Below are 22,172 nucleotides of genomic sequence, written 5' to 3' on the forward strand. Positions count from 1 at the left end.
TCATTCCCTTTACAGACTCTACGGCCAAGTTAAAGGTGGATCCTTGGCTCAAATCCTCCAGGAGAGTAAGAGTTTACAGGTTTTTACTGTAAGAGTTTACAGGTATTCACTCTAAAGAGTTCTTCCTCTGTGGTGTCACCCTGTTCCTGAAACCCTCTGAAATGCCTGGAAAAGCTCTGGAGTGGGCACAGGGGCTGGCAGGAGGGATGCTCAGAGCTGTCCCACCCCAAACAGGTCCTGTGCCACAGAAAAGCCCAGTGCCAGAGACACCAGGCCCTGCTCAGGACAATGACAGAAGACACAGAGGTCAGGGAATTCCCTGGGAGCTGAGCTCACTTTATTGCCGGTCAGCAGTGACACCTTCCAGCCAGGAAGTGACTCACAAGACCCTTCCCATTCCCACCCTGCAGACTCTGTGGGATGCTCCAGCCCCAGGAGGTATCCAACACCTTCACCCCAGGGCAATACCAGCACTGCACTTGAGCCAGCTGTCCCACCTTCCATTGCCATCTCACCTCCTCCTTTTGAGCCCAAGGTAAATCTGTGCTGAGGAAATGACACAGCCAGAGGCACTGGAAAACTTCAAATTTCCCCTCCATGACTGAGATGATCAAAGGCTACCTGAGCAGCAGGGTACAGGTCCCAGCAGGTGACAGCTCCCCCTGGCTCTGCTGCTTCCAAGGAGGAACCAGGTCACTGGGCCAGGTCACCTGGAGCCATCCTCCCTCCTCTCCATGCTCTGCAGGAGCCAGAAAGGACATGAGATGGGCGAGAGGCACAGCCAGGTCAGCCAAAACCTGGTGGATCCTTGGACATTCCATGGGAGCAGGTCTCAGATTAGCTCATCGAGGTCTTTCCTGGGCCATCAGCTACTCACAGCCACATCTACTCTTTGTCCCCCAGTGAGGAGAAGGATGACAGAAATTGCTCTTCACAGTTTATAAAGCATCACTTGGAGGCTGCTTCTCATTTCCTGATCTTGCTGCCTGGTCAGCTTGAACCCAGCCAGCTGGACACTGGCCCTGGCCAGGGGTCCGTGCCTCCAGCTCTGTCCAGTCTCATGAGACGTGTCTGACCTGGTGTTTGTTTGAAAGACCAAGGGCTGGCAACTAAAACAGGAAAATATTTTGGATTCTTTTTAAAACCAAGTTCTGCACAGGTCCAGATTCCAGGCTTGGCTCGGGACAAGTTCATCTTCAAGCTGCCCCTCTGGCAGCACCCCCAGTGCCAGAGGGGACTCTGCATGGATGGCAAGACCATCTCCATGGCTTAAATACTTAAAAGCACTGGTGTCCTTTATTTAGGCACATGAGCAAGAGTCCAAGGCTTCCGTTCGAGGGCTGAGGAACCAGGGGGGCAGGTGAGGTCTGGCTGTGTCCTGGTGCTTCTCCTACCCTGTGGTGATTGCCCAGCTCAGGAGGGGTCATCAGTGTCCACCCTGGACAGGAGATGGGCAACCTGGGCCTTCTGTGGGCCGGTGATGTGCTGAGCCATCTGCACGATGCAGTCCATGGTCAGCTCGGGGTTAGCCTGGAGCAAGCTGCAAGGCACAGGGCAGAGAGAGGTTTTCTGAGATGCTAAAGTGAAAACTGCCTGGGCTCCACCACTGCTGTTCCCATCCCAGAGACCCCTTCTCATGCCAGCTCCCACAGGCACTCACCTCCGGATGTGTTTGAGGATGTAGTCCCTCCTCAGGTACTTGATGTTCTCCCTGATGGCTGACTGGGTGCCATCCTCCTCCTGCATGTGCTTCTCCAGCCACTCCACCACCACCTGGTTGTTGTCCCAGAGGTAGCCCTGGAGAAAGCAGCACCGTGGGAAGGGGGTTCTGCTGCCTGCACAGCCCAAGCACCCCCCTTCCTCCTGGAGCCTCAAAGCCAGGCCATGGGATTTTTCTTCCCTGTCCTGCACCTATCTGCAAGCCATTTAAAATGCAAAAAGGTAAAATATGGTTCCTTTGCAGGTCCTACTTCCTGAGTCAGGCATAGCAACATGTGTTTCATTTGAGAGCAGCTCAAATGCTAAAAACCCCACTTTTGCCCTGGGAAGTAAAAAATCTTTATTTGGGGACCATTTCGCCATTGCTGAGCACCAACACCCAACTGGAGTCACCTGATTTGAGGAGCCAGCCCCAGCTCAGGGCTGCTTCACCACCCATCCTCACACATTTCCATCACACACTGAAACACCACTGAAACCTCTGAATGGTGGCAGAGCGAGGTGAGATCCCTCGGGATCCCTCGGGATGCCCTGCCTGCAGAGGTGCCTCAGGGAGCCGGGGCTGGGGGTACCTTCTCAGCTCCTTCCGTCTCCATGAACCAGCGCCGCAGCATGGACTGGATGTGGATGTGGCTGAGCTCGCTGTTGGCCTTCAGCACCTCCCCCTTCACCATCTCCTCCAGCAGCAGCCGCCGCAGTCGCCAGTAGAGGAAGGAGCGGGCGCTCTTCCACTCCAGGATGTCCTGCGGACACCGGAGCACAGCCCGGGTTTGGGTTTGCCGGCGGCTGCTCCAGCTCCGGCGGGATGAAGGGCAGAGGACAGGGATGTCACAGGGAAGGGATTTTCCCCCCACCTTTGCCTGTCACCTAAGAGCCCCTCCCCTGCACCCGGCTCACCGTGATGACCCCTTTCTCCTGCATGCGGCCCGGGGTGTCGTGCAGGTCTGCGAAGTGCACGGCCACCTGGTGGTACACGGGCAGCAGCAGCTCCTCCCGCGCCTTCAGCTGCTTCTCCAGCTGCTTGCGCTGCGCCTCCGACAGCTCGGGGGAGCCTGCGGGACACAGCGGGCTGAGCACCCCCCAGTGCATGCCCTCCCTGGCTCTGTGCTCCCACATCAGCCACCACGTCCAGTGCCACAGCTCTTTCCTTGGCACACTGACACCAAAGCCATACAATCCACAAAGAGGTCACACCACACTCAGTCCCTGTTACATGATAGGAGAGATGGCACTTGCAAGGACTTTGTGGTACCATGTTGTAGCAGGCTGGAGGGACATAGGGGAAAGGAACTCCCAGTGCAGCAGGAACCAGTTCAACGTGGCCATGGCCATCCTTCATCTCAAAGCATGGGAGAAGACCCCAGCCCCATTTAACCCATTGACAGAGCCCCCAGGACAGGTGTTCTAAAGTACCACCACATCCTCTCAGCTCCACCAACAGAAAAGACATGAAGAGTTTTCACAGGACACTAAAGGACTCCTCGTGGTTGCTACCAAAGTGCTTGAGCCTCATGTTTAACTTACCACCACCAATGTCCACAACCCCAAACTCCCCTTCCTTACCCAGCTGTTCAACAAGCCCGGCATAAACTGTATCAATCCTTCTCATGGTCTTCACCAAATCCTTCTTTCTGAACTTGATCTCCACTGTTCCTCCAGGCTCCAAAATGCCTCCCCTGCAAGGGAAGTTGGGTAAAGCAAGGACTGGTGTGCATGGGAGAATAAATCCTAGGCAGCTGACACACAGGGGTATTTTGGACGACACACACAGGTGTTCAGGATGCTGACCTGCTCTCCTTGTCAGCATAGAGCTCCACGTGCAGGGGGTTGATGGTGGAGTCGATGACCACCCAGGAGCCGCCGCGCAGCTCGGCGTGAGGGGGGATGTAGACCAGGACAGGCTGCTTGAAGTCCCGCAGGCTGTCCACAATGAAGGCACCGAACTTCAGCATCTGGTCATACATGTCTGAAAGCCAAAGGGACTCAGAGGCTGGGTGTCCCAATTGCCACTGTCCCAGCCTCCTCCCAGCTGCCCAAAGACACCTTGTCTATTGGACAGACAAAGCACCCTGTAAAACCAGCAAGCAGGAAGCCACCAACCCCTGGGACCTCTGCTCTGTGACCCCCCATGACCTCCCCAGACCAACCCAACCCCACTGGTGCATACCCTGGTAGGCTGGGCCATCCCAGGACCCTGTGGGGTGGCAGGGGTGACAGAGGTTTGTCCCACCATGTTCCCATGGTGTGTGCATCCCAAGCACAGGTACCTTTCATGCCGCTGGAGAAGCCTCTCCAGTTGGCAAAGATCATCAGTGGGAGGTACTCCCGGTTGAAGTCCCGAATGGCCTGGGCTGTTTTAAAAGCAGAGTCTGGGAACCAGACCTGTCCAGCCTGCTGGATTATCTGGAAAAGACAGGGAGCAGCTGAGACTGCGCCAGCTCTTCCTGGCATGCCGCATGAAACAGCTGGAAGAAAACAAACTGCCCCAGCACCCTTGATTTCACCTCAATTAAGGAAAATTATGCCCAAGGATCATGCTGAGCTATTACTCCTCCCTTCCCTCCAGTTCCTCTCAGATGCCACCTGGCCCCAGCTGCAGCACACTCACCTTTGCCTCTGAGTCCAGGTTGGCAGGGTCAGCGGGTATTGTCACCTCCACAGTGCGGGTCTCAACAGCGATGACGCCCACGGGGAGACCTCCCAACCTATGGCAGGGCAGAGTGGGCTCATCAAGGCCAGTTCCCCTCCACCCCAGCCCCACCAGAGAGCTCTCCCTCTCCAACATCCCAAAAGCAGTGCCACAGCCAGGGCTTGAAGGTGTGGGGCCACTCATGCAGGAACCCTGCTCCTGGCAGTACCTTGCTCTGCCAACCACCACGGTCTGAGCCCACGGCTTCATGATCTCCATGAAGCTGCCCTGGTCGAAGAAGCCGCTCTGCCAAGTTCCTTTGAGAGCTGCAGAGCACAGGAAAACACGGAGTGGTGCAAGGGCAAGCCCTGAAAGGTTCCTGAGCACCAACCCACAGCCAAGAGCATCTTCTGCACCTACAGGATGCATTTGGGAGCAGTGCTGCAGTGGCCTTGGGTCGTTCTCACTTACTTGGATGGGGTCTCCCTGCCAGCATCCACCTGGGGTCATAGGGGACTTTGGAAGGGACAAAACCAATTTCTCTTTCAACAGGGTCAACTATGGCAGTGACAGGCACTGGGCTCTGGTTATCCTGTAAGGGAGACCCCGAGGGCAGGTCACCAGCCAGGTATGGGTGACAACCCCCACACAACCCCCACCTCCCCCCTGCAGCACCTTCCTACCTTGGGTATGTATGAGAGCCACTGCAGGATGGTGTAGACCCCCTCAAAGTCATCTGGGACAGTGACATGGGAAACACCATTGTTGTGCATGATCTGTACTCCTCCCAGCTGGTTGTTGGATGTGTAAACCTCCCGTCCCAGCACCTAGGGGAACACATGGGGCTCTGCTGACACAGGACCTGCTCCATTGCTCTGTCTGTCAGCCCAAACCTCTGCACAGCAGAATTCCCTCTAGGCTGAGGCTGAATCTCCACCTCTGTCCAGGCTGATGTTCCATGGGACAAGGAAGGAGCCCACAAAGGTAGTGGTGAGATGGACAGTGCCACGGAGGACATGCAGCCAGAGATTGGTACCTTGTTGAGAGCTGTGACACCAGTGAGGATGATGTGGGAGTTCTCCACCTGGATCACACGCTGGCCCAGCCTCACCAGGTAGGCACCAATCCCAATGGAACGACAACTCACCTGGGCACACACAAAGGGACATGTGGGGTCACTGGGGCTGCAGCACAGACCACGAGCACCTGCAGAAGGATGCTGTGAAGGGCTCAGCCTCCTTGTTGCATCCTGTTACCCCTCCCATGGTGACTTTAAGAGCCAGCAGGAGAGAGGAGAGGAGCAGAGAGGGGAAGGGCCCTACTGTACCATGCTGATGGTCACTATTTCGTCATAGGCACGGGAGGACTCCCCAGCAATGGTACCAGCAGCTCTCAGGTTTTCCACCCCAAATCCATTGTCCTTCCCAATGATGTCCAGCAGGACATACCTGCAGAGAAAGAGGAGCCGTGGTGTGGGAAGCACTCACCTGCACTGATGTGCCTGGCAGGATGCTGAGGTGGGAGCTGCAACCTGGTGGGGTTAGGCCAGAGCTTGGGGTGGGTCTGTGTGTGTCATGGGATATGGGACTCACCTGGACTCTCCGCCTTCCTCCACGTGCTCACAGCGCACCGAGTTCATGCTGCTGATCCTCGTGTAGTCCTGGGGAGTCAGGTACAGGTACCTGAACCCCTGCAAGGAAAGAGGAGAAGGATGACTTGAGGAGCCCCCCACACACATGCTCATGTGGTGGCCCTTTCCCAAACCTATCCCAAATCATGTTGTGCAGCAGCTCAGGGACCAGAGCTGGACAGAGCAGCCATGCCAGCACTGACACCTTCACCTCCACCACGTGAGAGAAGCCAAAGGAACCATCCCCATGGTGCTGGGCACAGGTAGGGCCTCACTCCTGCTCTAATCCCACAACTTAACATCCCAGTTTAACTCTGCTCATCCCTTCCCCAGCTAGATCCTCTGTTGTTTCCTGTGCTGCAGGAGGGGAGGTGCACACACACCTTGTAGGGCTCAGCTGGGTCCACCCAGGCCACCTGGAACATGTGCTTGATCTCCTCAGCGAAGCCGATGCGGGCGCCGCTGTTGGCGGCGATGTAGATGCGGGGGATGCCCTCAGCCCGTGCCAGCTCCGAGGCCCTCAGGAACACCAGGTCCTCCTCAGGCCCAAAGGAGCCAATCTTGTGTGTGATGTCATTGCAGATGAGCACAATGTCTCGGCCTTTGGGGTACTCGGGGGTCTTCAGCTTCATTTTGAAAGCAACCATCCCCACCTGCCTCGAAACAGCACAAGGTTACAGGGAAGAATCTCCATAGAATCACAGAGTCACAGAATCATTTACAGAATCACAGAATTAACCAGGTTGGAAAAGACCTCCAAGATCATTGAGGCCAATGCTTGACTGATCACCACTTTGTCAACTAGACCAGAGTACTGAGTGCCATGTCCAAGAGACACAGGGGCTCAGCTGCAGGTAGCATTAACCAACAGCCAAAATGCTTGAGGAGCATCTCCCAAGCTTTAAACACAGCCAGACAAAGCTACCAGCCATTCCCACCTGCTTCCTCTGCCCAATTCCAAATCATTCCCTGCTACCTCGTTCCCTCCAGGGACCCTGTTCATCTGTACAAGGTGACCCTGAGAGTCCAGGACCAGCTCAGTGTAGGTCATGATATCCTTGGGATACTGGTCCGAGGAGCCCCACAGCTTGAAGAGAGCCTGTGGAGACACAGCACGTTGCTTGGCATGGTTTGGCTTGGAAGAGACCTTAAAGACCATCTAGTTTCAGGAATTCCAAGAGCTAGGAATTGGTTTAGAAATGTTTCATACAACAAAAATGTTGGAGCTTGGGGTCTTTTTGTTTTCTCATTTGACAGCCCGAGGAGAGGGACCTTTTCCTCAGGTGGGAATATTTGGGGAGGGTGGGGATAAAGAGCAGTAATTTAGAGTCTTTCTGCTCAGCCAGACTCACCTGCCTGATCATCTCTGGGAAGTCGTACACGTAGGTGGTGCCCAAGGACTGTGCCTGGAAGCGCTTGGCCTGAAGCAGGTCCTTGGTGACATAGGGGGTGTTAATGAGCATCCCATGCTGCGGCCCCTGTTTGTCCCCATACGACTGGAACATGATCTGGAGAGAAAAGCGGAGCGTTGGTTTCCTTCCCTGGATGTCATGGTGACTCTTTTTCTGGAGCACTGCTGAGCCTTGCTTGGTCAAGGTGATTTTCCACCCATTCTTTTGCTGTTGAGGGGACTGTCACACTGGTGTGCTGCCAGTTCTAGTGACACCCTAACACTGACTATCACCTCCAGTGTTCAAAACTGCCCAGCTCCACACGAGCATCAACTCAAGGAACCCAACTGGATGAAGCTCAGCACATTTTGAATAAAGCACCACCCCAACTGGATGCCAACAGATGGATGAAACCAATCCAGCTGTGGGAATGTTGTTGAAAGTCTGGGGGCTCTGGGCAGACCAGCACTGTGGGTGCACAAAGAGTTTTGCAGAAGCCCCTCCAAAGTTCTACTGGAGCTGGCATCACTCAGGCAGCCATGGTTGGGTTCCTGCAGTCACTGCTGGGGTTACTCACGCTGCCAGTGCCAGGGTCCCTCACTTCCTTGTAGAGGCTGATGTCCAGGTAATATCCGGACTCGTTGGTGAGGAAGAGGCGGATGGGGATGGCGGTGGCAGTGGGCGTCAGGCGGATGTTGATCTTCACCTCAGCCTGCAGCACCCGCAGCTTCCAGAGGCGGCTGCCATAGCGCATCACCATGGAGCGCACCGACTCCTCGATCTGCACAGGGATGGCACATGGGGGTTGGTGACCCCAGGGACAACAGTGAGCACATAATGCCACGGGTGGAGCAGTCCTGTTGCATGTCCACCCCAAACTGCCACTTAGGATTTGCTTTGGGTGAGCCCCCTCTGTCTCTCCATGCCTCCTGGTTGGGCCTGGTGCTGATATCCACCCTCTCCACTGGGGACAGGGAGAGATGGTGGAGGGAGGCTGCCCATCTGTGCAATGGCCCTGAACACAGGAGATGACAGAGAAACTTTTCCAGGACAGAGGAAGCAAGACCCCAAGAAACACACCTTGGACGGGTCCATGATGACGGTGGGCACGAAGTTGAGGAAGATGTGGTTGCAGTCAGTGCGCACGATGGTGTTGTTGAAGGCCACCTCCAGCTCATCCATGGCCTCCAGGAGCATCCGCTCGCCCTCGTTCTGCAGGTACTCGAAGGAAGCCTCCTGTGATGGAGCAGGTGGCTCAGCAGGGGCCAGGCCACCCACACACCCTCACTGTGCCCCCGGGCGCCCCGGCGCCACCCTGCCTTGGTGATGAGGTCGGAGTGGCGCACGATGGCGCGGATGAAGAAGCGGTAGTCGGTGGCCTCGGTGCCCGCCTGAACCTTGGCAGCCCCCAGGTACAGGTGCATCTTGTGGTTGGCACAGGGGATGGCCGTCAGGTCGAAGTTGCGCATGCGGCTCAGCTCCAGCTGGAAGGCGAGCGCCGGCTCCAGGTGCCGGTAGATCCGATCCTCTGCGAACTGCCAGGCACAGCCGTGAGCCAGGGCCACGCCCGCGCCGCACCGGCACCGCTCCCACGGGATCTTACCTCGTCCCTGGCTCTGAACGTGAAGAACTTTGGGAATTCTCTCTGCAGCAAAAGGGACAGAGAAGACAACGTGAATAGGCCTAGCCTGCAGAGGATTGTTCTGATTCTTTATGAAAAAGAAAAAAACCTTTCAGGCTTTGTTCTCCCCCAAGGGGAAAAGGGCTGGGAGGGATTGATTAGATTGGATTTTAGGAAGAAATTGTTCCCTGTGAGGGAGGTGAGCCCTTGGCACAGGCTGCCCAGAGAAGCTGTGGCTGCCCCATCCCTGGAAGTGTCTCAGGCCATGTTGGAAAGGGCTTGGAGAAACCTGGGAGAGTGGAGAGTTTCATCCCATGGCAAGGAGTGGAACAGGATGAACTCTAAGGTCCCTTCCCACCCAAACCACTCTGGGCTTCTACTCTGTGATGGCTTCTAAAGGCATCTTAAAGCTATGGAGTGGCTCTGCAGGAACCACGTTACTGTAAACAAGAGCAGGTTAAAGGATGATACAGAAGATGAATCACTCATTGAATTGCTCATTAATTAATTCCCAGCTCCTGAAGCACAGTGGGTCCATCCATCACTCAGTGCTGTGTCTGTAAGGTATTTATAGATATCAGAATCTCAGTTGCACTCACCTGCTGGGCAATGAGGAACGTGATTCTCCGGAGACCATGTTCAACGAGGATATTTTTCTACACAGAAACAGAAGACGCCACCAGTTGAGAGAGCTTAAACATCTTCACCAAGGGAGCAAACAAAACCTAAACTGCAGCATTTTGGGGTGCACTGCATGGAGAGGAGGCAGTGTCCAGTGTCTTGGGGTACAGTGTTCTAGTTTGCAGGGTTTACAAAAAGAGGGTCCAGCCCCAGCAACAGACCTTGGACTGGGCAAAAGCTCTGAAGATGGGCACCAGCTTCTCATCTTCCATGTGGTCAGCTGAGCAGAGTGCAATGTTGAGGATGTGGATTGGCTCCTCACGGATGTTCTGGCAACAAAACCCTACAGTCAACCCTGGCCAGCAGCATTGTGCTGTCCCAACACCACCTGGGGGTACCAGCAGCAGCTTCAGGCCTACCTTGGTGTCCTCCTCATCACTGAGGAGCCCGCTGTCCGACGAGGAGTTGGAGAAGCACGAGATCACTTCATCAAAGTTCCTGCTCAAACAGCAGAGGTGGGGTCACAAGACAGCACATTGTGCAAGACAGCACATTGTGCCTACCCCCTGCCTGAAGGGACAGCACCAGGGACCCACTGAGACAGGGACACAGGTACCAGCACAATGGCCCCACCATCCCACAGCAAACCCACAGCTTATGAAATGCAGCTCTGAGCTCTGCTGCATTAATGTGCAGAGGAGTTTAACCTGTGCCATGCAAGCATTTCCCACATTCCACGTGTCCTCAAAAGCCACCTCATGTCCCCACAAGGTACTGTACTGAGAATACCCAGTCTGCAGCTATGGTGGGAAATGGAGCTACCTCTAGCACCGACCAGCTGCCCCCAGCTGTGGCTCTTCCACCCCATTCTGCTCTCCCAAAATGCACAAACACTGGCCAGGTGCGTCCCTGCACCCCCACCTTGTGAAGTCCTCAAATCTGCGGAAGGCCACCATGACTCCCATCCTCTGGCTCGTGGGGGAGAAGCCACTGTCCATGAAGAGCTCAGTGCTGTGCCGGGCCAGGTCAGGGTTGGAGATGCTGATAGGGACGGATATCCTGCCATGGGGAGCAAGTGTCAGCTTTGGGGAAGGCACCCTGTATGACCACACAGCTCCCACAGGGAGCCATGACCCGGAGAGGGCTCATCCTCCTCCAGCGGCAACAGGACAGTGTGGTGGCAGCACCCACTTTGTACAGAGGGGATGATACAAACCCCAAAGCTTTGTGAGAAGAAAAGCTTTGTGTCCAGGGGAGCAGGACAGGTGTGTGAGAGGGACCCCTGTACCTGTTGGGGTGGGAGGAGGGCAGCATGAACTGGAACTCCACGAGGCAGATGCCATCAGAGAGCTGCCGGTGCTGCAGGCTGTGCAGCTCGTAGGCGATGTAGCCCCGCCGCACGTACACCTGTGAGGGGACACAGGAGGTACCACCTTGCCCCTGCACTCCTGGGCCCCCCCATGCCACCCTCAGGCCCCCTCTGTGCCCCCCAGGCCTCACCTCCAGAGCTGCCATGCGCACCACCTTGTTGGTGTGGTAGAAGAACACGGGAAGCACATCAAAGATGGAGGTTTCTGACAGGATCAGTTTCTGCAGGAAGAAAGCAAAATTTAGGGCAAGGATGAAGTGAGACCTCCCTGCTCCATTTAGGGGGTCCCTCAATGTGGAGCTGTGCAGGACTGGTCACCAAGGTGCCATAGAATACCCAGCCCACCATGCGGAAACCACAAGAGCCAGACATGGATCCACACATCTGTTCCCTCCCAAATGGAACATGGAACAATGGATAGGGACTGGCAGCACTGGGGTGCATGCCCTCCTCTGCTCCACAGCCACTAAAGCAGGGCTTTGAGTGATTTTGTTTTTAAGACTAAACCACTTGCAGCCAGACCCCCTCCCCAAAGCCACCCAAATTCCCTCTGGAAAAACACATAATTCCCAACCTTCAGGTTCTCAGGGCAGTACTCATGTCCGTACATGTCGATAGCAGAGATGAAGATGGACTCAACCTGGTTGTGCCGCAGCTCGTAGGAGGGCATGTGAGAGGCAATGAGCACCTGCCAGGGGAGAGAGGAGCTGGGAGCCTGGGGGACAGGGATGGGGACAGGAATGGGATGGCACTGCATGGTGCTGGCTGACCTGCCGGGCTCTCAGAGCCACTTTGGAGTGCTCGGTCTTGCTGAGCTGTGTCAGCTCATGAAGGATGGTCGTCAGCTCATCTGTCAGTGTGGGGTCACGGCCACACAGCTGGTCCTGCAATGTCACAATCACCACGGCTCAGCTCTGGCTCCTCACTGTGTGGGATGGCTTCATCCTGCACCCCAGCCCCATGCAGCCAAAGGGGACAAGATCCAAGGCACTAAAATGGGCTCTCTTTGACCCAAGCATAGTCACACAACACCACAGAGGGAAGATAATTAAAGTGATAAAGATGCAGGAATGGACACTGAAGAAATGCAGAGCTGCTTTGACTCTTCTCTACCACCAGATTTTGCTCCTGGAGTCTCAGGCACGAGTTGTACTCACAATTAACATGATCACCAGCTGGTTCTTCTTGGCCACCTGGGCATGGGAGAAGATGCTCTCCAGCACAGGGGTCATGTTGGGTTTGCATTGCTCCCGCAGGCTGATGACACACTTGTCATAGTGAGCTGTGGGGCAGGGTCTGGTGAGCTCTGCAGCTCCTCCAGAGCCCTGCAGCAAACCCCAGAGAGCCCTGAGCCCTCACCATGCTGGAACTGCGTCTCCACTTGCAGGTAGCGCCTGAGCAGGTCCAGCACCACTGTCTTCATGTAGCCCCGGATGCCGCTGCGGTACCTGGGGAGCAAAGAGCCCATCATGTTGTGAGGAGGTGGCTGTAGGGGGACATGGGGATCACAGACAGTAGGGGGCTCACCTCTGCACCAGCTGCACCAGGCTCTGTGTGTTCATGAAGAAGACCTCCCGCTCAGCCTTCCTCTGCAGCGTGGCTGCATGGGTGTCCAGCACATTGGCGATCTGTGGGGAGAGGGGACAAGGTCCATGGTGGCTCAGGGGCACGAGGCTGCCAGCTCCCCTTTTGCTTACTCCACCCAGAGCCTTTCCCTTGTTGGTTTTTTTCCCCAAAGTGAAAAATGCAAAGCGACAAATGAATATAAAAAAGAAAGGCACACGTAGAGAAGCAAATACACATATAAAATATCAACCTCCACATATTTCCCTTGCTTATTTAATTTGCTATAAAATCTTGGCAGCACAAATTGAGGCAGGAGCTCCCAGCTGGCTCCAGTGAAGAGGATGTGAGCCCCCTTTGCCACTGACCTGCTGGCTGGGGAAGCGGCAGAGCACGGAGGTGATGTTGCTGGCGTACTGCGCCATCACCTTCCGGATGGACTTCTCCACAGCCAGCGGGATCCGTCCCGAAATGCTCGTCATGATCTCCTGCAGCTCCAGCAGGGGCAGGGCAGGGTCCCGCAGGGTCTTCATCAGCTGTGCCACCCACTCCTTCACCTGCAGGAGCAGAAGCTGGTGCTACTGGACTTGTCCTTGTGGCAACTGGGTGGGACACCTGGTGCCTGGCACCCACCTTGGTCTTGAAGTAGGGCTCAGGCAGGCAGTAGCCGTTCATGATGTTGGTCAGGTTGTCCAGAACGTTGCGCAGAACCTGGTGCTGCTTCTCACCAGTGATGGGAAGGGTCTGCTGGGCTGGGAGCCCCCCTGTGAATGGCTGTGCCTGGAGAGGGCAGAGGGAGGTGAGCTGAACTGTAGTTGTTGGCAGAAACAGAGCTCTTGAGAGCTGCAGCTGCCCTGGAAACCCAGCACAACCCATGCTTTGGGTCAGGTATGAGGAAGCACCTGACATTGAGCATAGTGGATCTGCCAGTGTCTCATGATGAAAATAACATGGAAAAACTGGGGATTTTAGTGCTATAAATGCACTTTTTTAGTGCATGTGAGCTCCTGCACATCGAGGAAGCAGAGCAATCCATGTGGAGCAGCACTTGAACCCAAAGACAGCCCAAGGACGTGGCAAGACCTTCACTGTGATGCCACATCAGGGCAGCTCCTCCATTTTGTCCCCTAGGGAGCACTCCCAGGGTGCCAAGTGGGAGCTGGCAGGAGGGCACGGCAGCTCCTAGGAGACTCACAGGCTTTACTTTGGAGGGATCATCGAGCTGGAGGCGGGCGATGATACAGCCGGCCTCCAGCAGCGCTCCCGGCCGCTTGACGTAGTTGAGCTGCCCCGCCTCCTCCACCGCCAGCGTCATGACGATCTTCATCACCTGGGCAAGAAGGGACACGGTCACCGAGCCACCAGCACCAAAAACGTTGCTCCTTCAGCTGTTCTGCAAAGCTCACCTCAATCTCTGCGTAAACCTTCCCCTCATCCACATGGCCGCCGTCCTCCACCATGTACTGCAGCAGCTTCCCCGCGCAGGGAGAGCGCAACACCGTCGGGTCCTTCTCCTTCTCGAAGGTGCACGTTTTGTTGCCGATGGTGATCCGGTACCTAAGGGACAGGGAAAGGTGTCACCAGCCGGCTGGTGGCCGTCGGGGAGGGGGGACGGGGTGCCCTGGCAGGGGGTACCTGTCGATCTCCTCTTTCATGTAGGTGGTGTAGCTGCAGCCGTCGTAGGAGAGCAGCAGCCCCCCGTCGTTGAGCCGGTGCACGTCGATCTCGATGTGCGTGCGGTTCATGATGACCACGTAGGTGGTCAGCGACTGGCGGGCCACCTGCGGGCAGGGGACACCCTCAGTGCAACCCCAAAACACACTGAACAGCGAGGCTGGGGGCTGGGGGGGCACCTCCCCATGCTCAGTGCAACGGCTGCTGCCATGGGATGGGGCTGTGCTGGGAAGGCGGGAGGCACAACATCAGGCTGCACCGAGGAGCTGTTCAACTCTGCCCAGAACTGGTTTAACTCAACTCACAGCCCAGAACTCGTTTAACTCACAACCCAGAACTGGTTTAACTCACAGCCCAGAGCTCATGCAACACATGGCCCACCTGCCATTTTCACTGTGAGTAAGGAGTTTTGCATGAACGAACTCCAACTAATTTGGTTTAAAAGCAAGAAAATGAAGTCCCTTAATAAACTCAGGGCAACGAAGTGTATGAAAATGTCTGTCAGGTTAAAATGAGGTTATTAAGGTTATGAGGTTATTAAGCTCATTTTTATGTTGCCCATTTTTAAAGGACAGCTTTATATTTTTTTCAGTTTTCTCCCTTGGGACAGGAGCATGTCCCTGAGCCCTTGAGAAGCACTGTGGCTGGTTTGGGGGGAGCACAGCCCTGCCCTCACCTGCAGAATGTACTTCACACCCTCATAGATGAGCTCCACATCAACGATGTTTAGCAGAGAGGCTGCTGGCAGCACCTGGCCCCTGAAACACAACGGAGGGATCAGGCCCCAGGGCATTCCCAGCCTCTCCAAGTCAGCAGTGCTCCCAGTCCTGGTGGGAGGGCACAATGGTGACCAGAGGGGACAAGTGTCAGCTTTAAGTGACCCACACAAGCACCATGCACAGCCAGATCTGGAGGGAGGCCAGGCACTGGGAAAACACTCAGATAAGGCACATGGGAGAGCCCTGGGAGTCCTCCAAGGCTGGAGGAATAACCTTGATATTCAACAACAAAAGCAAACTGCACAGCCAAGCCACTTCCCCTTGAAAACTGCTTTCCCAGCCATGGGAAGCCTTTCCTGCTGTCCAGACAAAGTGACAGCTGAGGATCCAGATACCCCTGTCCCTGCCTGTCACAGCACTACTGTCACTAAATTTGTAAAGCAAAAGTGGAAGGAAGACGCCCCAGAAGAACAACACTTAGGTCTCCATTGTGGCTGCCCCAATCCTGGAATTGCTCAAGGCCTCGCTGGATGAGGGTTGGAGCAACCTGATCTGGTGGAAGGTGCCTCCCACATGACTGAGCCCCCCCAGGCAGCCCCCACTCCTCACCTCTCCAGTGTGTGCAGGAAGTCACTCATGCACGTTCTGAAAGCAGCATCTGCCACGTTCAGGGCACCACAGACAACCCCCAGCATCGTGTCTGGCTTCTCTGCCTGTGGGGGGAAAAAACATAACAGGGTTTGGGTCTTAGCCCAAGGGAGGGGAGTGGTGATCCCAGGGCATCACCCCCACCTGCACTTTCTCAGCAATCAGATGGTCCAGCCAGCCTGTGTGTATCTCGTTGTTCTGGAAGATCTCTGTCTCCAGCAGTTTGATCAGGTACTCCACCGTGGTCCGGAAATCCCCACGGATAGACAGCTCCTTCAGGGCCACCACCATGTTCCTTTTAGGGAGAAAAGCCCCTCATTAATGACCGAGAAGGTGGCACTTGGCTTCCAGCAGAGGGAACTGAGGAGCTTCAGGATCTAGGGCAAAGAGCTCCTGAGCTCCCAGCACCTTTATAATCACTGCATGGTTTGGGTTGGAAGCGACCTTAAAAATTCTCTTGTTCCACCCCTTGCCATGGACAGGGGACACCTTCCACTAGATCAAGTTACTCCAAGTCCCATCAGCCTGTCCATGAAACTGCTGCTCAGTTCCTGACAGACACTGCTGCTCATGGGCACTAAGCAATGCTCAGCAGATGACTTCAACATGTCCTTGAGGATCAGGTGGATGAACTGGGGCCATAGCACCACCACAGTCCCAAAAACTCTGGCTTTGGCCAGACAGCCAGGTGCTTAGCACAGCAGCACCGTTCTGGTCCTGTCAGATAAAAACCACTTTTCCCAGTTCACACACCAATTGTGACTTCTCCCAAGGACACACGCCCTCCAACTCATCCCACCACACTCACGAGGTGGCCTCCTCCCGGTTCTCTCCCCATGAGAAGCAGTGTCCAAACTGGGAATCAGCAAACTCGTGCAGTCCCCCGGCTGCTGCCACACTGAAGTACCCCCAGACATTCTTGCTGCTGCGGAAGTTCAGCTCCTGCACCGTCCCCGAGCTGGGCTTGAAACCCTGAGCCAAAACAGAGCAGAGATGGAGGAACCAGGATTGAGACTCCTGCAGCAAGACAGGCAAGGGGAACCCCCATGGACTGCAGCAATCCCATGAACATTGTCTGGCTGGGGAGGACCATGCCCAGTTCAACCCCACGGGTGGCAGAGTCCCCTTGTCCCCACCCTGACCCCAGCTCACCTCCTCGGGGTTCTCACTGGTGATCCGAGCAGCAATGACGTGGCCCCTGGGCACGGGGGGGTTGGAGGGGCTGTGGAAGGAGATGGGGGTGTCCCCCCAGGGGCTCTCCCCATACAGCACCCGGATGTCTTTTATCCTGTGCAAGGGGATGCCCATTGCAATCTGCAGGAGAGACAAAGGCCTGAGCTGCCAGGGAGACACCGACAGAGAGTCTGAATGGAGAGTTTCCAATGGGAAGCCAGATTAGAAGGAAAGCTGCCACACCTCTTTCACCTGCACCTCCATGCTGGGATATGGGGCAGCTTCCCTCTGCCAGGCTCCAGCCCAATGCTCCTCCCTAAATGCCCAAACTGCCTCCTCCAACACCCCTGGAGAGAGCCCTGTGTGCAGGTACCTGCAGCTGTGCAGCCGGGAGGTTCACATCCGCCACCATCTCCGTGCACGGGTGCTCCACCTGCAGCCGGGGGTTCAGCTCCAGGAAGTGGAAGTGCCCGTCCTCCTGATACAGATACTCCACGGTGCCTGCACTGACGTACCCAACCATCTGCGCCAGGCGGACAGCGCACTGCGGGAGAGGGAAACCCCTGGATCACGGAATCCTGGCTTGGAAGGGACGGACTCCCAGGATCAGCATCCAGCTCCTTCTTGTGCAGAGGACACCCCCAAAACCCGACCATGTTCCTGAAAGTCCAAACTCTCCCTGGACTCTGGCACAGTTAGGGCTGTGATCGCTTCCTTGGGGAGGCTGATCTTGTGCCTGACCACCCTGGACAAGGAGTTTTGCTCAGCTCAGGGATCCCTCCCTTCTTTACAACCCCAATAAACCCAGCCTAGTTTCCCACTAAAACCTCGTGCTGTCCCTAGATTAGGCCACCCACCTTCTCCATCATCTCGGTGACAGCGGGGGCAGCGATGGTGGCGGGTGCCTCCTCAATGATCTTCTGGTGGCGGCGCTGGATGGAGCAGTCCCGGCTGAAGAGGGAGATGGCGTTGCCGTACTCATCTGCCAGGACCTGCACCTCCAGGTGCCGCGCGTGCTGTGCCAGCTTCATCAGGAAAATGGGGGATCCGGGCGCCTCCGCCTGCACCTGCGGCAGGGGAGAGGGTCGTGCTCTGGCATCACCCCCCAAAATTCATCCCAGGATGGAGGCAGAGCTGCAGTAGGGAGTGGGAGGTGCCCCAGGTGGGAGCAGGACCCTGCCGGGATGGGACAGTACAGGGACGGGGGTTCCAGGCACCTCTCACCTGCCGGAAACAGGCACTAAATTCCTCTGCTGCCTCCACTTTTCGGATGCCTTTGCCACCGCCACCTTCTGCTGCCTTGATCATCAGGGGATAGCCGACCCTCACGGCCACCTGAGAGGGTCAGGGCTGGGGTGACTGTAGTGTTTTGGACCCCAGCACACCACCCTGACAGCCCACACAATTCCAGGCATCCCTGAGCAGGATTATCCCAAGTGGCATTCATTCAGTGGGACAAACTGCTGCTGGCACCACCTTGTGTCACTGTGGTGTGTGCTGAGAGGCCAGAAGGGCCAGGGCAGGCAGGCTCTTAGGAGGAATCATGGTGGGCAAGAGATAAGCAGCTGCCTGCAGGCTCAGCTTTACCTCCAGGCCTTCCTCCACGTCCTTCACGCAGCCCTGCGCGTATGTCTCCAGGGGGATGCTGATGGCCTGCTGATGATTCTGGTCCTCCTCAGACCACTGGGCCACCAGACCTGCAGATTTGGCCAGGGCTGTGGTCACCACCAGCTGGCACAGCTGGGGTGCCATGCTGGGTGTGCCCAGGGAGCTGAGGATTCCATCATTTTTCCTGTTTCCATGCACTCCGTCTCCAAAATGCCTCTGCCCAAATCAACTGCTGCAATAGGGTCCCCAGTATGTGTGGCCAGATGGACCAAGTACCCCAATCCTGGTGCTTGTTTTGGGGGGAAGGAGAGGCAGGGAGGAGGAAAGAGGAGAGCAGGGAGGGTGTGGGGGCTGAGAGGAGGCACTCACCACTCCCACTCCACGGCAGTGTGGGGATCTCCAGGGTCTGAGCCACAATGGTGGAGGCAACTTTGTCCCCCAGCGCCCACATGGCATCACTGGGGGGACCTTTGGAGAGGGAGAGAAGGACTGAGGGGGTGCTCAATCCACCAATCCATCCCCACATCACTGAGTCGGCCCCACCAGCCTTCTGCAAGGACTTCTGCAAGTGCAGTGTCCCTGGCAGTGACTGTGAGGGCACACACCAGCCCAACAGCCAGCACGGAGAAGCAGTGAGACCTTACCTAGGAAAGCTATCCCATTTTTCTGCAGCAGCTCTGGCAGCTTGTGGTTCTCTGAGGCATGTCCCCAGCCAGCCCACACCGCCTGGCACAAGGAGAAGCAGCAGTGGGAGCGTTACCCCTGTGCTGGCACCTCCCACCATGCCCAGCTCCTCAGCACATGGACATCACCCCCTTTTGGGGTGTCCCCTCTGCCCAGGAACTGCCCTTGGCAAGGAGGTGGGAGACACACAAATGGCCACTACCTGGACTGGGATCCGTTTGGAAATGTCCACGATCAGCTCCACGTTGGCGTAGTTGTTGTTGTTAGTCCCTCCAGGGACAGGCACGTAGTGATCTGCCATCTTGATGTACTCTGCAAGACAGCACAGGGAGTGGTGGGAGCCAGATCCCTGAACCAGATCCCCCGAGCCAGATCCCCTTCCCAATTCCTCCATCCTGGGGAGGCTGGAGCAGGGAAAAATTATTTATTCCTGGATTTGGCTGCACAGGAGTGCAGTGTGTGACGCCAGGCTGTGCAGAGCTCTCACATGCCAGGCAGCAAAGGGCTGCCTCAGCTCAGCCCCAGGTAGGGAACCTAATTTTTGGGGATATTTTCAGGAACTACCTGCATTAGCCTTGAGGTCCTCGGGGGTGACCATGACCACGAAGCGAATGGCGCGCTCATTGCGGAACATCTCGTAGGCCCAGCGGCGGATGGAGCGCATGCACTTCACGGCAGCAATGCCATTGTTGGCAATGAGGACCTGGGGGCACAGGGACAGGGGGTGGCAGGGTGAAACCCTGTCCTTGCTACCCTAAGGGACAGCAGTGCAGGGGCAAGAGTTGGGTGTGGAGCAAAGCAGGAGGGATGGGTTAATCAGGAGATTTCCCACTACTCAACAACACTGCCGATGTCTGGCAATGGGGAAAACCAAGGATGGGGTTTTGGCCATTGTTTGTGCCAAGCTGCTGCATGGGGTTCCCCCTCCCAGCCCATGAGAGCGAGTGAAACCATGGAATGAACAGCTCTAGGCTGCCATTGCTCCAAGCCTGGCAGACACAGGAGATTTGGGCAGTGCTCAAAGATGTCCCTGCGAAAAGCAGTGACCCCCTAGCCAGGCACAAGCAGGGGCATGTGGGGACAGACCTTCTCGATGACACGGTTGCCCCCAAAGCGGGTGACGAACTCGGCTGGGGAGGCAACGGAAAAATCCCGCTGCAGGTCCATCTTCCTGTGGCTCCTCTTCGCCAGGTTCGGCCCCGACATGCTGGGCCTGTGGTGGGATGTGGTGGCTGTCACTGAGCCCAGGGCCACCCCAGAGAGCCCAGAGCCACTCCAGTGAGCCCTCCCCCAGCCCCAAAGCCCTTCAAACCCTGTCCTGCAAAGGTCACCAACCATATCTACAATGTGACTCAGGAAATTCCTTATTTGTGGAAGGATGGAAGAGCAGCACGGATACTGCTGGCAGCGCCACCTCAAACCCAGCGTTGCAAGAGCCACCGTCGGGCTGTCAAGTGTCACAACATGTCCCTGCAGCTAAAGGTTTGTTATTTTTAGCCAGAGCAGAGCAGCTGGAGGAGGCAGGCAGCAGCATTTGGCTTCCAAGTTGTTTCTTCTGGATATATCAGCTGTGCTCTCATGGGAGCTGCCCGGTGCAGCCAGCAGGGAGCGAGCTGCCCCACATCCAAACTAGAGATTTTGGAGGCACTCCCTGCCCTGGTTGTTGCAGGTGGCACTGCTGTCACACAGCCAAGGACACTGGCTCTCCCCCTTCAAAGGGAGCAGGAGTGGGGGTATCACCTTGTGGTTCCGAGGAGCACCAGCACGTGTGCACCCCAATTTTACCAACAGCAATGTACCCACCACAAGCACCGCCCTCCCTAACCGGGACATCCTTACCCGGCCGCGCTCCGACCATCGGGGTTGCCATCCGTACCTGATGCCAGCGCTGGGCTCCAGAAGGGCGCTCACGGTGGGGGGCTCGGGGACGGTACCCGCCACCCCGGCCAGGCTGCTGCGCCGCCGGCCCACCCTGAAGGCCGTGGCCATCAGCTCATCATCGGAGGAGTTGTCGTCGAAGGAGCCCAGCACGAACTTGGCGAGGGACGGGCGGCGCAGCGCCGCGGGGTTGTACACGGCGAGCTGCTCCTGCTCCGAGCCCGCCCGCCCGGCCCGCGGCGGCGGCGGCCGGCCCGGGGGGCTCTGCCGGCCCGGGGGGCTCTGCCGCGCCGGGGGCCCGGCTGCGGTGGGCGGCCCCGCGGGGCTCTCCTCCGGCTCATTCTCCTGCTCGCACTGCGAGTTGGACATTTTGGCCCAAAGGAGCAGCACCACAGCGAGCAGGAGCAGCGCAGCCGTCAGCATTCACGGGCCCTGGGGGAGACGGAGCACGCCGGTCACGGCTGTGCCGCTGAAAACACGGCCCCGTCCCGCAGCGCCCGGTGCCGGCCGCACTCAGCCGGAGCTGTTTCCCCTGCTCCATGAGGAGCCGGGGGGCGATACGACCTCGCCTGCCCGGCCCTCGCAGCACCCTCGGGAGGGCGGCTCCCAGCCCGGCCCTCACACCGGGGGGCGTTGAACGGGACCCCCGAAGCGCGGTAAGTGCGGTCGATTATCCCCGTCAGAGCTGGGCATGGGGGCGAGGGAAAAGCGCCACGGCCTCCTCAGCCCCTCACCTTCCCCTCAGCCCCTCGCCTTCCCCTCAGCCCCCCGCCTTCCCCTCAGCCCCTCACCCTCCCCTCAGCCCCTCGCCCTCCCCTCAGTCCCTCGCCCTCGCCCCCTCACCATGGCTACCAGCCCCGTGCCCCCTCCACGCCAGGTCACGCCGGGCTCCCGGGTCACTGCGGTGTCACCGATCCGTCCGTGTGTCCATCTGTCCCTCCCCGCTCCCCGGGCCGGAGCCCACGCGGTGCCAGGGCCGCCCCCAAGGGAAGCACGGGCCCCCCCTCCCTTCGCCCCGGTTGTTCCAGTTTGGTCTCACACGTGACGGTCACGTCAAGCACAAATATTTCCCTGCTAACGTGTCTGGAAAACTTCTGCTGGAGATGAGGGTGGAAGGAGGGAGGGGGACACCCGATCCTTGGGGGACAAAGGTGCCCTGGCCCTGTGCCTGGTCACGGGGACGAGGACAAGGACATGCTCATGGGTTTGGCTCCCTGGGGAGAACAGGGACTCCCCATTCCACCC

The 22,172-nt window shown here is 57.1% G+C and overlaps 1 protein-coding gene across 1 annotated transcript; it reads right to left on the reverse strand.

The window, feature by feature from the left end:
• Window positions 1-307: 307 nt before the first annotated feature.
• Window positions 308-21,350, reverse strand: ACACB (acetyl-CoA carboxylase beta). Its single transcript, XM_050980391.1, has 52 exons — window positions 20,926-21,350; window positions 20,136-20,262; window positions 19,614-19,752; window positions 19,252-19,361; window positions 19,010-19,091; window positions 18,735-18,833; window positions 18,345-18,454; window positions 17,982-18,092; window positions 17,615-17,824; window positions 17,131-17,301; window positions 16,737-16,898; window positions 16,393-16,556; window positions 15,729-15,879; window positions 15,546-15,649; window positions 14,894-14,975; window positions 14,179-14,324; window positions 13,950-14,100; window positions 13,739-13,873; window positions 13,177-13,323; window positions 12,912-13,100; window positions 12,508-12,608; window positions 12,340-12,428; window positions 12,138-12,262; window positions 11,751-11,864; window positions 11,555-11,668; window positions 11,112-11,201; window positions 10,900-11,018; window positions 10,533-10,670; window positions 10,031-10,109; window positions 9,833-9,940; window positions 9,590-9,646; window positions 8,973-9,014; window positions 8,689-8,904; window positions 8,450-8,605; window positions 7,947-8,150; window positions 7,331-7,486; window positions 6,955-7,077; window positions 6,362-6,631; window positions 5,941-6,038; window positions 5,676-5,796; window positions 5,385-5,495; window positions 5,032-5,175; window positions 4,820-4,940; window positions 4,578-4,674; window positions 4,328-4,424; window positions 3,987-4,122; window positions 3,508-3,685; window positions 3,283-3,395; window positions 2,617-2,771; window positions 2,292-2,462; window positions 1,661-1,797; window positions 308-1,540 (listed from the first exon to the last, which is right to left on the reverse strand). The coding sequence occupies exons 1-52, from the start codon at window positions 21,348-21,350 to the stop codon at window positions 1,414-1,416; spliced, it is 7,122 nt and encodes a 2,373-aa protein (XP_050836348.1). The 3' UTR covers window positions 308-1,413.
• Window positions 21,351-22,172: the final 822 nt, after the last annotated feature.

The sequence above is a fragment of the Serinus canaria genome, chromosome 15 (genome assembly GCF_022539315.1).
Source record: "Serinus canaria isolate serCan28SL12 chromosome 15, serCan2020, whole genome shotgun sequence".
NCBI classification, from domain to species: Eukaryota; Metazoa; Chordata; class Aves; order Passeriformes; family Fringillidae; genus Serinus; species Serinus canaria.

Bases quoted from the DNA above. Each gene is read 5' to 3' on its own strand.
- ACACB (XM_050980391.1), bottom strand. From the start codon at position 21,350: ATGCTGACGGCTGCGCTGCTCCTGCTCGCTGTGGTGCTGCTCCTTTGG. The intron at 18,834-19,009 runs GTAAGGTCTCAC...CCCTCTCCAAAG, and splicing joins AAATGGGATAGCTTTCCTAG to GTCCCCCCAGTGATGCCATG. The intron at 8,905-8,972 runs GTAAGATCCCGT...TGTGCCTGGCAG, and splicing joins CGTTCAGAGCCAGGGACGAG to TTCGCAGAGGATCGGATCTA.